Genomic DNA, 14,208 nt, shown 5'->3' on the forward strand with positions numbered 1-14,208 from the left:
GTTGATGTTATTCTGGTTAATAACTAAGAAATAAATGGGGTTGTTTACTTCTATCAAGTAGAAGTAAAGGATGAGAGGGTACAGCTGTTACAGCTCTAAGCCTTAACAGTGAAACTTAAGAAGGGTATGGACCTGATGAGAATGAGACCTCCTGAGGACAAGTCACACTAGCCCTGCAGGGGATTGATGGCTCCAGCAGAGAAAACCATCAAAATGGGACTTTCCAGGAACATAACATTTCCACTGAAATTGCAGTGGAAATGGCTTCTCACTTTTCTTCTTTTAACTAAGTGACAGTAAAGTCACCATGCAGGAATGGATACTGATCTGTGCATGTGTGTATCTTGGTGTGTTCATGTGTGTATCTTGGTGTGTTCATGTGTGTATCTTGGTGTGTTCATGTGTTTTCTCAGGAAAAAAGCTGCTAACAGGGGCCCGACGCAGTGGCTTATGCCTTTAATCCCAGCACTTTGGGAGGCCAAGGAATCACTAGGTCCGGAGATCGAGAACATCCTGGCTAAAACAGTGAAAGCTGTTTCTACTAAAAATACAAAAAATTAGCCAGGCGTGGTGGCAAGCACCTGTAGTCCCAGCTACTTGGGAGGCTGAGGCAGGAGAATTGCTTGAACCAGAGAGGCAGAGGTTGAAATGACTCGAGACCACTGCGCTCCACTCCAGCCTGGGTGACAGAGTGAGACTCCATCCCAAAAAGAAAAAGAAAAGAAAAATCTGCTAAGAATGAGAATTCAATTTTGAGGATTTGTCTTAAAGTTTCCTCAAAAAGATTTCTCAGTCAAATGGTACATTTGTTTAGTACGGCTAAGGTTAGCCTAGTCTGCCTGCTGCTACTGCAGCCCATCAGTCTGTCTAGCTACCCTGGGGCAGGGGGTGCACCGGGGTGAGTCAAACAGAACTCTGACCCCTTTAACAAGGGATGGGAGACCCACACAAACACCTTTTCCTCTCTAAAACTAAATAGAACCCAGGATTTATTTGAAGATGTAAACTCATCAGTAATAGGACTGAACGTCTTTTTAATATTACCAGAGAGTAAATTCACGAATAATTACACTTTGACCCTAAAATATTCTCAAGTCCTCAGTTACCTCAATGTACTTAAGTACCAAAAACTGCCTGTGCCGAAATATGTACTGGCTAGGCTTATCTGAAGGGCGATGGGTGACTAAACTCACGTCCAAAGGCAAACCACAATGTAGTAAGTAACAGGTTTCTACTTCCTTGCTGAATTCTGTGAGAATTCAAAGAGAATGCTTGTGGTTACAAACTGCTGTGTGAGGTTGAAATCGTCGGCCACCACACACATACTTCGTGGGCGCTCCTTAAAAAGCCACAGCAAAACGCAAGGATGCAAACAGATGTCTTTCAAAGGACTCCGCGTGGGGGGAAGCGGGAGAGACCAGGGAGGAATGAGCCTGCAGACGGGACGGTAGCCGCCCCCTCAGCTCTCTACAACAGTGGTCTCTGGGGTTCCCGGGCTCACGGTAGAGTGGGAGGTGGGGGTCTCGGGCGTTCCCCTGAGCTCCGGGAGGGCCTGTGGCTCCTTTAATTCCAGGACCACCCGGCTCAGAAGGGCTTTGAGCAGCTGCATTTCTCGGAGCAGAAGGTCCACGTCGGGTTTCGGGGCTCCAGCCGACTGTTCCAAGGGCGTCGGCGGAGCGCAGGCGGGTGGCCCCGCAGTCGGGGCGCCGCCCGCCGGGACCTGGAGCCCGGTGGAGGTGGTGTTCGGGACGGAGGTGACCGACGGGACCGATCTGGACACAGGGGGCTTTCTGAAGGAAGGCGGCTTGTTACCAGGAGCCGAGGCTGGGGCCGGTGGAGCGGGAGCTGTGGTGGAGGCCGGGTCCAGGGGAGAACCTGTGAATGCATCGCGCCCAGTCACGCGCCGCTGGCGTGGTTCTTCTCAGCGCTGAACTGGGGGAGAGGGGTGGAGCGGTGCGGGGGATGGGGAAGGCCAGAAGAGGGGTGAGGAGGAAGGAGGCGAGGGAGAGATGGGAAAGGCGGGGGCGGGACGGGGACCGGGAGGCGGGGGAGATTCGAGGATGCAGGCCCTCACCCGGCCCCGGGAGCTGCAGCCACGGACTGCGTTTCCGGACACTGCGCGTGGCCGTAGCCACCTCGCACCAGTAAGATTCGAGCTCGTCGACCTCGGGCTCCGGGACAGTGTACTCGGCGCCCCAGTCGAAGCGGCGCACGGCGCGACTGTACTTATAGAACGCGAACTGCAGCGGCGTGTCGCGCTTCTGCGGGTGCAGGCGCGTGTCGCAGCGCAGCACCACCCCGCCCAGCGCCGCGCCGCGGGCCTCCCGCGGACCCGTCACCCTCAGCACCGGCGCCCGGAACAGCTCTGCGGAGAGGGCGGGGAGCAAAGGCGCCTGCTAGTCCATGGCTCCGCGACCCCGCTCCTGCCTGCCTCCTGCCAGGGCTCCTAGCGAAGCCGCAGACCCAGACGAAAGGGGAGGAGGCCGTGTGCCCACGTGGAAGGGGAAGGAGAGCCTTCTGAAATGTAGGGTAGGGGGACAAGGTCCACGAGGGACGGGGAGAGCTTGACAGGAGGAGGAACAAGCCAGACGCTTCTTGTCACATCCCCACTGACAATCAGCTTGGGTTCTGCAGCCTGGAAGAGGAGTCGCTGCCTTGCAGGACGCTAGGGAGCCGCTCTTTGGTCCCAGTCCCACAGTGCCCCTGCCCCCGTTTGCCCCTTTCCTGGCTGTGGCTGTGGCCAGAGCTGCCCTCTGTATGGGAGTCCCCAGCCAGAGTGAGAAGCCAGGGTGTGCGTCGGGGAAAGGGACCAGCCTCCAGGCAGGCTGCGAATCAAAAGCTCCTTCACTGCGCAGGAGAGGAGGCAGCGTCCGCGGTCTAAGAGAAACCCGCCAAGTGGCAGCTATTTGAACTTCCGCCCCTTCTTTTCCCGCCGGGCTCCTGTCCCCAAATTTCCCAGTGCTCGTTTGCCTCCCTCGCGGGGCCCCTGGTCTCTCCCACCTTGCACGGTCACAGCCACCTTAGCGGAGAACATGGGCGCGCTCTCTACCGGGATGCGCATGGTGCCCGAGCACTGGTAGCGCCCGCTGTCGCTGGCTCGCGCCTGCAACACCGTGTAGTTGGCGCTGGAATGGAAGTAGCGCACGGCCTGGCCGTCGTGGTAGTAGTGTAGCTTGTAGACCACCTTGTCGTACCAGCCGCGGCAGCGCAGGATCAAAGGCTCGCCCTCGAACACTGGAGCATAGGGCACTTGCAGGATCAGCCAGTCTGCGGCAGACACCACGGACACGGACACGCTTGAGTCCACAGAAAGTCCAGCCTTGGAGATCTCCCACTCTTACAGCCTTCCTGCTTTCTCCCCATAGCTCCTCTCCTTTCCCTCCCCACCATCTCTCACTGCTTTCCTGAGGAGACAGGCCCTCCCTGGTGGTTGACACGCAGGAGCCTCATAGTGCAAGATATATTCCTAGGTGAGTGGGGAGGAAGGGGGATGGCTAGTCTTTCATTTAGCCAGGGAGGCAAAGATGCCAGAGACTTGGCTCCAGCCTCAGAGTTTTGACCACGAGAATCAACTATAACCCCCTTAGGATGGTGTCAGGGTCTTCCTGACTGGGTCCTGCTTACCTCTCCAGCACGAGGGCGATATTCCCTCTACCCCATTTCCTCTCTGCTTTCCTCACCTCCCACTCCTAACAGGCTAAGTTCCAGCCATACTGAACTGTTGAGAGAATTGGCCCTGCTCCGAGGGCAAGGCCTGTGTACCTGCTATTTCTTCAGCCAAGAAGACCTTCTTCCACCTGTTTAAGTTGAGGCCTGCTTGTCCTGCATGTCTAGGCTTAGACCTTATCTCCCGCAGAAAACCTCCCTGACACCCCAGGACAGCCTAAGGTGTCTCCGACAGCACCCCGTAATTACCCCGTGATCATCAAAGCACACTGACATAGCCCTAGCACAGAGCAGATGCCGTTTTGGGTGTTGAACAGTGAGAAAGGGTCTTGCAAGTAATAGCCCCAGTCCACATACACTCTCAATCTGTGAGCAGTAATTACTCCTGTTGCACTCAGTATAGTTATTGCTATCACTAACAATTTCCAAACAAGAAACCACAGAGTATGAATATGCAGTGTGTGTAAGTGCTAATCTGAACACTGAGTGATGTACTTTAAATTCTGAATACAACTGTGGCCCAGCAGGCTGAATAAGATGATTTAATATTCCCTATGAAATAGCCAATCCTGTACCTTTTTTCTTTTTCTTTTCTTTTTTAGATAGAGTCTTGCTCTGTCACCCAGGCTGGAGTGCAATGGCATGATCTTGGCGTACTGCAACCTCCACCTTCTGGATTCAAGCGATTCTCATTCCTCAGCCTCCCAAGTAGGCACCCACCATCATGCCCAGCTAATTTTTTGTTTTGTTTTGTTTTTTGTATCTCTGTAGACACAGATGGAGTTTCGTCATGTCGGCCAAGCTGGTCTCAAACTCCTGGCCTCAGGTGATCTGCCTGCCTTGGCCTCCCAAAGTGCTGGGATTACAAGTGTGAGCCACTGTACCTGGCAATCCTGTACCTTAATGAACAAATTATTGTTATTTTTCTTATTCTGTTTTAAAACCCTTTAAGCATCTCGAGAATCAGTTTCTCAGTTGACTCCTGTGTACACATATATATATGTCTGTAATAAAATTTTGAGTAAGTGCTCAGTTCAATTGCTGCTTTTTTTCTTTAACAAAACATAATTCACTTTTAATCCTCAGAGTAGCCAAATAAGGGACATACCATTATTGTCCCTTTTTTACAGATGGACACTGAGGCCCAGAGAAGTGTCACACTGTTCAACTGAGAGTAGATCCTCCATCTGCACTCCGTCTGCCAGGGAGACTCACCTTTCCTGCTTGGTGAGTTTCCTTTCCTGCTCACTCCCCTACCCCTAAAGTTCTCTGTCCAGCACTCCAGGTCCTCTGAGCCTTTGCTTTTCTGAGCTGGTCTCAGAAACAAACAGAAATGTTCACACTGTGCCTCACACTGTGGCAGGAGGCTAAAGGGACCTTTGGGGCCAGGCGTGCTTACTGCATCTCTTGCAGAGTGTCATGCAGGTCCCTACCTGCTCCAGAGACTTAAGATTGGCCCCAGTGTGGACCTTGTTTCCTGGACCTTGGGACTGTCCCCTCCTACCAGAGGGCCCGTATTGCCAGAGGAGACACATGCTCCCCATCCCCTCATGCTCAAACCACTCACCATTGGATACAGAGAGGTGGATGGGATCACTGACTGGTGCTCCCCGTGTCTGGCATCGATACACCCCTGGTGTCTGCACCTCAATGCTCTTCTTGTGAGAGGGCAGAAGTAGGTGGCCCAAGTACCAGAGAGTGCTGATGGGCCGGAGCTCCAGGAGCAGTGGGTGGTATCCATCACACTTCAAAGTTACCCGCTCCCCCTTGAAGATCGTGGTCCAAGGTGGGTGTAGAGACAATATGGGCTTCTCCAGAGCAGCTGGGGTGCGAGGTGGGGTGAGAGGAGGCAGCATGCAAAGAGAATCAAGGTGAGGTGCCCAAAGAAACAGTCTTGAGTTAGGGAAATCTTAGGAAGCCCCAGCTCCCAGGCCCCAGCCCATGTACTAACCCATCCCTGCAGGAGGGGAGATCACATTCATTGGGTTACAGACCATCAGTCCACCAAGCAGCACCCATTTCTAAATACCTTCAAGCAAATTTAGTCCCAGGAGTTGAGGAGAGTGGGAAGAGACACTATCCCAGAGCAGCCAGGAAGTGAGGAGTCTACCTGAGCAGGTCACTTAGGGGGTTGGAGTGGATTTGTAGAAAGTTGAGATGAGGAATGTATAAGACTCACCAGCTTGCCCGCTGCTTGGAACTGCAAAACAAGAAAGAAGGAAGAGAAAGGAGAAGGGGAATGTTGGTGATGAGAGGAAAGAGACTCTTGACAACAAGAAAGGCTGAATGGTCCCAAAACCTGTTTTTCTTCTCCTGCCCCTGGTTTCCCAAGCTCTGAGAAAGCCCCTTCTTCTTCACCCCTCCAAAAATCGATAATGAGCCACTTGGAAACTGAGGATTGGATACCCACCCTCCTCTCCCCATAGCTTGTTCCACCCTATCCTCCACCACCCAAAGTTGTTCTGCTGCCTCACTGCAGACTCACCCAGGAGCAGAAAAGCTGTCAGTGCCCACATGATGGATCTGACTGCAGCAGTGGCAGAAGGATGAAGATGCACTGGCAGGGGACGGGGGACAGAGAGAAACAAGGTGGCCAGAGGATGCCACTGAGTACCAGGAGACATTGCTGCTTCTCCCACCCACTCCTAGTTCCTGAAGATGGCAGACTGGAATGAGTGGGAGACAGGCTGAATATCAGGTATCCCAAATGTCTCATCTACCACCTCTATAGCCACCTCACAGTTCAGGCCAGCCCTGACTACTGTAAGGAAGGCCCGCAGAACTTGTGCCCTCCATAGCACAAGAGAGTTCCATAGAACCCCAGTCTCCAGCAGATGCCTCTGACATCTTCAGGCTCCCATGGACATCCCACTCCCATGGCAACCCTTCTCCACCTTTCAGCCAGCCCTGCAAGGCTCAGCTGAGGAAGACACAGCCTCACGTCCTTAAGGTCTTTTTTCCTGTTCACTCCTGGTGACAGACATTGGTGTGAGACCTAGAGGGGTCAATGTTGGGTTGCCTGCCCCTGGAGCTCACATCCTCTAACAATGAGTAGACGGAAAGGCATGACTCACCAACCACCCTTCATGTCCCTGTCATCTAGTTCCCCAGTCAAGGATAGAAATGCAATGTGTTTCTCCTTCCGCCCTTCCTGAAATCTTAAGTTCTCATAAATTCTTAAGTTCTTAAGAAGTTAAAAAAAACCCTTCTTTCCTACCCACCCCCATGATCTCATCCTGTGGTACATTCACTCACTTGTTCCTTTCTTCCCTCCTCCCACCCTTCCCTGCAACCCCTCCCCAACCATGCCCCAGTTCCAGGATTCCTGACCTGCGGCAGAGAAGTCACTGCATCAGCCCCTCAGAAGCCTCTCAGATCTGACCTCTTCGTCTTGTGCTTTCTGAGCCATGTGACCATACCTGAGCAATGAGGAACCTGAATTTTCATGTAAATACTTAATGAATTTTCCAACCTGATAGTATGTCTCCTTGGACTCTATCCTGTCCTTACCTGTAGTTGTTTAGATCTGGGGCACCTTGATCCCTTGGAAATCTGAGGGAAGGAGATCGATTATCAGATACTGTCAACTCCCATTAAGATAGTATCTTCCCCTCTGACTGATGCCTGAAGTTCCACTCTGAGAATCTCCTCATATTTTGCTTAATGGATTAGCCCTTTTTAAAAGTGCAAATGCCTCTTAGAAAAATGTGACTGGTTATTTAAATTATGCTGATCACTTCGGATACTGTTTTGAGTGCAGGTTTTGATAAAAGACAGACAGTCATGTAGATCTCAAACAAAGCAGGGACATATTTGATATGTCCTAGAGTAGGGGAGGCAGAGAAGAACTAGTTACCGGGAACAGGGATGATCAACCTGCCTGCTTTAGGAGTGCCTGGGCTGGCCAGTGCTCCTGTGCTTCCCCTCCACCCTGCTAATGCCTCAGCTCGGGGGCCAGTGTGTGGCTTCCCACATGATCCACAGCCTGCCGCAGAGGTCTGACTTCTGCCCCAAGCCACCATCTCTACAGTAAGAATGCCATGCAGCTGTCAGCTGTCCTCTTAGGCAACACAAGCTGGCTCTATTTTAGCTTCTCATCCTCCAGAGCACAGATCTCAGCCCTTCACTGGATTCAGAAGAAACCTTAGTACACCAAAAATTTGTGAGCTGTATAGTCTTCCCTAGAAATCGCTGGAACTGTCTGTAGTGTTCATATTATACAGTGCTCAGAATTTGACTTGAAAAATTTCCCACCAAAGATTTCTTTATTCTAGGCTCTCCTCTGAGTTTTTCTCAAAGTGAGTCTTTTTACTCCATCTAGGTCTTTTCCCCAGAATTTCCAATTCTTCACTCCTTTACAATGCAGAAAAATTTCAAGATTATCATATGTAACTTGATGAATTCTTTGAGGCCTATCACAAGGTAACATCTGGACAATTCATGTTACCATTTGATAACATGCTGGTGATAACATGTTCTCAGTGATAATGATGGTAATGAGCTAATGCTGTTGTTGCTGATGACAGCTCACCTTAGTGCCTCCGGGTGTGGCAGTCACCAGCCAAGTGCTTCATAGATATTACTTAATTCTTGTAAGGCCCTTTGAAGAAGAATTATTAATATCCCTGTTTTGCATAAGAGGAAACTGAGCTGATGAAACTGGGATTTGAATAGAAGTCTGTCTCCAAAATCTGTTCTCTCATCTCTCTCTGATTGTCTGGGATTCAAGATGCTGCTCATGGCTGGCTGTTATTACTGGTCTTTGCAAGTTCTCCCTCTTGTTGTCCTCCTTTGCTGCCCTTCATCCACACTTCCATTCTCCTACCCTCCACATAAGCACCCGCTGTGCAATGTTTGCCGTATGTTCCCATATATACGCAATTTTTATCTTTGAGAAATATTTAGTGTTGCTAATTTACAGAAGTGGCATTGTGTTCTAGATATTATTCACTTTGAAAAATTAATCCCAGATGTTTAAAATGTGTTCAGATTGCTCTACTTGAATCTTGTTTATTGCTTTTGACTGCCCTATTTTTTTTTTTTTTTTTTTGAGACAGAGTTTCACTCTTGTCACCCAGTCTGGAATGCAATGGCATGATCTCAGCTCACTGCAACCTCCACCTCCTGGTTTCAAGTGATTCTTCTGCCTCAGCCTCCTGAGCAGCTGGGATTACAGGCATGCATCACCATGCCTGGCTAATTTTGTATTTTTAGTAGAGGTGGGGTTTCACCAGGTTAGCCAGGCTGGTCTCGAACTCCTGACCTCAGGTGATACACCCACCTCAGCCTCCCAAAGTGCTGGAATTACAAGCCTGAGCCACCACACTTGGCCATGACTGCCCTAATATTCTATGCTTCTGCTACACTGCACTTGTCCGTTCCCTTAACATCCTAGTTGCTGCCCACCCTCAGCTACCACAGACAATACCACAATGGACTTTTTGGTACATATTATGAGGGCTGGATGAATTAACATATGTAAAGGGCTTAGAACAGGACTTGGCACATAGGAGGATTCATGTAAATTTGTCCTGGTAAGGATACGATGCTTCCCTCCGGAGCCCTGAAGCGCCTCTGTGGGATGCACCCTGAAAGCGAGACTGCAGAGTTATGTTCATGAGTTACATGCAAGCTCACTCCAAAACCCAAATCTAATTCACTGGCAAGTCCTGATGACTCTACCTGCTACACTGATCTTTTCATACAGTTATTTATTCACCTAGTCGCTAGAGACTTCTCAAACGTTAACCATATGGTGTTACTTTCCTTCAAAATTCCCCAAAAGTGCCCTCAGAATAAGTTTCAAACACCCTCCCATGGTCTGCAGGGCTCTACAATCAGGCCTTTCTCTGACCCTTGGCCTCATTTCTTATGACTCTCCCCCTCACTCACTCTGACCTAGCCACATTGCGTTTAGAACAGTTGCTGGAACATTCCATGTCTTGCATCAGGGCCTCACTTACTGTTCTTTCTGCCTGAACGATTCTTACTCTCCTCCCAGATCTTTAAGTTTCACTTCCTCACTCCACTCAAATATTACCTCCTCGGAGAGACGGTGGCTAAAATAGTTCTTCCTCACTGTCATTTGCTGGCTCCACATTTTGTTTTTTTTCTCTTCGTTGCACTTGTTACTACCTGACATTGTATTTATTTGTTTGTGATAGGTTTTCCCCGTTAGAATGTAAGCTCCATTGAGACAGGAATTTTTTCTTATTCGCTGATGTATCACCTACAACAGTGATAGCACATAGCACGTGCTGTGTAAGTATTTGTGGCATAAACAAAGGAAGAGATTGAATCCAGTGGATTACTCTCAAAAGTAGCTTCAAGAGTTAATATATCCACCAGCGATTCACAGGGCTCTTGTTCCCTCTTGTTATCAATATTCAGTATTTTTTTATTTTGTAATTTTTCCAAACAAATTTTTCTTTTCCTTAATAAAAACATTTAAAAAAATCTTTTTTATTTTACTTGTTTTCTGTAACTCAGGACAGGGCTGATAATAATAGATTTTTTCATTACTATTCTTTAATGTAAACTTTTCTTTTGTGTGTGTGTGTGTGTGTGTGTGTGTGAGCAACATGGCTGTTTATCTACCTGGGTGCAGGTGGGCTAAGGCCGAAAAGGGCGCTGGCAAAGGGCAGTGGGATGGGAGTTGGTTTATAGGTTTGGGGTGGGTGGTGGAAAGTTAGAGTAACATCAGTTACAGTGGAGGCGGGTAGTATGGTAACTAACATTACCATAAGTTAGTTACAATGGCGGGTGGGATAAGAGCACTATAATAACAGTTAAGATGGCAGAGTGGGGTGAGGGGCTTGTCTAGGAAACTCTGATGGGCGATTAGGATCAATGGCGAACACAGGGGTGAGGGGTGAGAGGGTGGGTAGTCAGGTGGTAGAGGGGTGGGGGAAGTGTGAAACAATTAGCCGAGGAAGCAGGACTTCAGACTTCCAGGTCCAGGCTTGCATATGGAGACCTGACATACCTGTCCTTTATATAGAGAGAAAGCATTAAAAAAGGGTGATAACAGGTTTTATGGGGGTAGGGGCGAAGTTTCTTCAGGCTTCTTAGAGCAGGATTGGAAACCTAAAAATGGGAAAGAATTTAAGACTGCTGGGAGATTTTGGGGAAAGGGGTAATATTGTGGCGTTGTTAGATGACAATGAGGCCTATCCCAACACACCCTCTTTAAACTTCCTCCTATGATTCTAAGCAGGTCATTTTATCCCTTCCCTAGTCTCTTCTAAGTTGTAACTGAACCAAGTTTTTCTAGATTAGGCTACTGGACTGGGCAAAGAGACCTTTGTGTTTAGGAGGAGTCAATGCTACTCTATGTCTGATCACCCAGACCTGTTAACACTGCTCAGATCATTACTCTCTATTCCTTCTATCCCTAGCCAAGGCCCTTGTCTCCAAAGTCTGGATGAGAACAGGGTTCAGACTGGGTCCCATACCTAGAATCCACCTCCCTCGACCCCTCTTCTAGTCATCCCAGTCACCTCATACCAGAGTACCGGAATAATTATCCTAAACTTCTCTTTTCACAAGCTCCTCCCCTAATTGAAATTCACCGACGGAATTTGATCTATTTTCTTATGGACATTTAAAGAGCCTCTGTAGCACATTTAAGAGCCTCTATAGTCTGTTTACTTCTCCATTATTATTTCCTTTCACTGAACTCTGTTTCAGTCAGAAGATTCGCCTGCCTTTTTCCTGACATCTACATGCTGATTTTCCCTTTCATGCCCTTGCTTGCATCATCTCCCTCTGGAATGTCCTTCCCTCTCTTCTCTTGTTCTCTAGGTCTGTCATGTTTCTCAAGGGCCCACCCATGTATTATCTTCTTCATGAAATGTACCTAAACAGTCCAGCCCCCAGTGAGTGATCTATTTCCTGAGTTTCCTGTCTCGTTCATCATCATCCCCACTTCCAAATGCATAGCTGGTAGTACAACATCCTATTTATAGAGTTTGGTGTTTAATATGCTTTGAAACAAATTAACATGGTAATTTACCCATTTTCCTGTTGGTGGACATCTGCACTGACTTCTTTTCAACAAAAGAAAGGCATTTCAATACCAAATTTTGCTTTTACAAGCTTTGTTACTATAAACATCATACTTGTCTTCTGGTGTGCGTATGCTAAATTTTCTCTTGGACATATCCACCTAGGCATGGAATTCTGGGCTATAGGGTATGCAAGTGCACTATTCAACTTATAAGACAATGGATGTGTATCACATAATAAGAAATGTATACTGTTTCTCTGCCCCTTTGGGTTGCTCTTTGGCACAGAGGATTTCCTGAGTGATAGGGATGAGAGGAGTATCTCTTGTTATAATTAGCCCCTTCCATCATACCTGAGTTTATCCTAATAAGGTATCTCTTAACCTGCAAATAGAGAGTTGGAACTTTCAGGGGTCTGTGCTAACTCTGGGTAATTAGAGTAAGAATTGGTAAATTACAGAATATCTAATTGGTTTCTGCTGAGAATTAGAGATTTGCTTAGTGTGGGAAACCCACCTTGACTTCCTGGAGGAGAGAGAGGCTGGAGTTTGAGTTAATCACCAATTGCCAGTGATTTAATCAATTATACCTGCGTAATGAAGCCTTCATTAAAAATCCTAAATGGTGGCGTTCTAAGAGCTTCCAGGTCAGTGAACACATGGAGAAGCTGGAGGGCGGCACACCCAGAGAGCGTGCAAGCCCTGCACCTCTTCCCACATATTGGTCTCAAGTACCAAAGGCCTGGGACTTGCAACTGGCTTTTGAAGTGAGAACAGTCTTGTGGGACTGACCCCTTAATCTATAGGGTCTGTGCTAACTCTGGTTAGTTAGAACCAGAATTGATAAATTGTAGAACATCCACTTGGTTTCCGCTGAGAAGCAGAGAAAAGCTTGGTATAGAAAACCCACATATTTGACGTCAGAGGTATTGTGAATGGAGAACAGTTTTCCTTTCACATGCTTGCTATCTAATGTTTATTTCAGAGACCATGCGTTGGGACTTCTGTCAATTACAGAATCCTAAATGGCCATAAACCAGATCCATTGTAACAATTCCTCTTCCCTACTCTCTCTCCAACGTCCCCAGGCTACACAGAAAGAGACAGGTAAATGCTTGCTCTCCCTCTCTCTCTCTCATTCATTCAGCTTTGTTCTTGCCTTCCTCATTCCTTTTTGATAGAAGATCCTCTTTCTGAAGTTTCTTTTTCTTTTTCTTTTTTTCTTTTTTGAGACAGTCTTGCTGTGTTGCCAGGCACCAGGCTGGAGTACGGTGGTGTGATCTCGGCTCACTGCAACTTCCGCCTCCCAGGTTCAAGCAATTCTCCTGCCTCAGCCTCCCGAGTAGCTGGGATTACAGGTGCGCCACCACGCCCAGCTGATTTTTTATATCTTTTTAGTAGAGACGAGTTTCACCATCTTGGCCAGGATGGTCTCGATCTCTTGACCTAGTGATCTGCCCGCCTTGGCCTCCCAAAGTGCTGGGATTATAGGCATGAGCCACCGCACCCGGACTCTGAAGTTTCTAAGTCCTTGACTGAGGCTGGGTCCCCTGGATAGAGTCTGGAGATTTGGCTGATGCCAGATATAACACTCATCCTTTAAAGTCCAGCTTCATTCCCATCCTCTTCAAGATGCTTTCCCTTATTTTGCTGGCCCAACTAGATTCAACTAAACAAAATGTACTGAGAACTTACATATGCCTCATTAAACTAGATGTCAATGACACAACCTGGAACATAGAGCTCAGGAGTATTCTCAAAGAGCTCACCCTCTGGTGAAGAAAAATAAGTAACAAAAATTTAAAATGCAGTGTGATGATAGAGGGGAGCACATACACAACCATGGGGAGTACGGAGATGACATTTATCTCAGCCAGCTGCTTCCATCTTTTCCTTCCCAGATCTCTGATAGCTTCCACTATCTATAAATGAATTCCCTGGTTAGCAGGACCTTGAAGGATGCATTCATACAAATGGGAGCATTAGCTGAAATCAACTCCAAGTAGAGTGGTTATAATATAGTATCTTTGGAGTTACATCGAGCATGGTACATTGGCAGCTGAGCTTCCATTTTTTCAAGTCCACCAAAGTTATGACAGTTCTGGTCACTCTTGCAACTTCCATTCATACAATTGTAAATTAGTCCTCTCAGGCTGTAGTGATGTTTACAGATTTCTACCAATTCTCAGATGCTTCCTGGTCTTTTTTTTTTTTTTTCTCCTCGAAGGTACTAAGAACAACGATCATAAAACTCCCATTTTGCTATCAGCATGATTCTATGTCTTTGTTTATTAGTGGTATATCTAGAACGATCATGTGCATGTCTTTCGTAAATGATTTTGGGTCAAAACTGCACAGAATAAATGGCACAAAGAAAGTCCACATTGGAGAAAATCACACCATGTAATTCAGAATAACATGGTAGAACAAACATTGGCTGAGGTTATTATAAAATGATGTGCTAACTCATTAATATTACTAGAGTCTGCCAGGCCAGGTCTCATTGGCTGGGAATATACAATAGAAGTCCAAGCATA

At 47.8% G+C, this 14,208-nt stretch overlaps 1 protein-coding gene across 2 annotated transcripts; it reads right to left on the reverse strand.

The window, feature by feature from the left end:
• Positions 1–972: 972 nt before the first annotated feature.
• FCRLB (Fc receptor like B) lies at positions 973–6,894 on the reverse strand. 2 transcript variants are annotated; one of them, XM_032291592.1, is made up of 6 exons: positions 6,152–6,894; positions 5,846–5,866; positions 5,234–5,488; positions 3,001–3,267; positions 2,075–2,220; positions 973–1,875 (listed from the first exon to the last, which is right to left on the reverse strand). In XM_032291592.1, exons 1-6 carry the CDS (start codon positions 6,288–6,290, stop codon positions 1,585–1,587), a joined length of 1,119 nt encoding a protein of 372 aa, XP_032147483.1. In that variant the 5' UTR covers positions 6,291–6,894; the 3' UTR covers positions 973–1,584. The 2 variants fall into 2 exon arrangements, with proteins under 2 accessions (XP_032147483.1, XP_032147482.1); XM_032291591.1 differs by having other exon boundaries at positions 2,075–2,365.
• Between the last annotated feature and the right edge of the window lie 7,314 nt (positions 6,895–14,208).

Source organism: Sapajus apella, unplaced genomic scaffold (genome assembly GCF_009761245.1).
Source record: "Sapajus apella isolate SASKATOON/1434 unplaced genomic scaffold, GSC_monkey_1.0 scaffold25, whole genome shotgun sequence".
NCBI classification, from domain to species: Eukaryota; Metazoa; Chordata; class Mammalia; order Primates; family Cebidae; genus Sapajus; species Sapajus apella.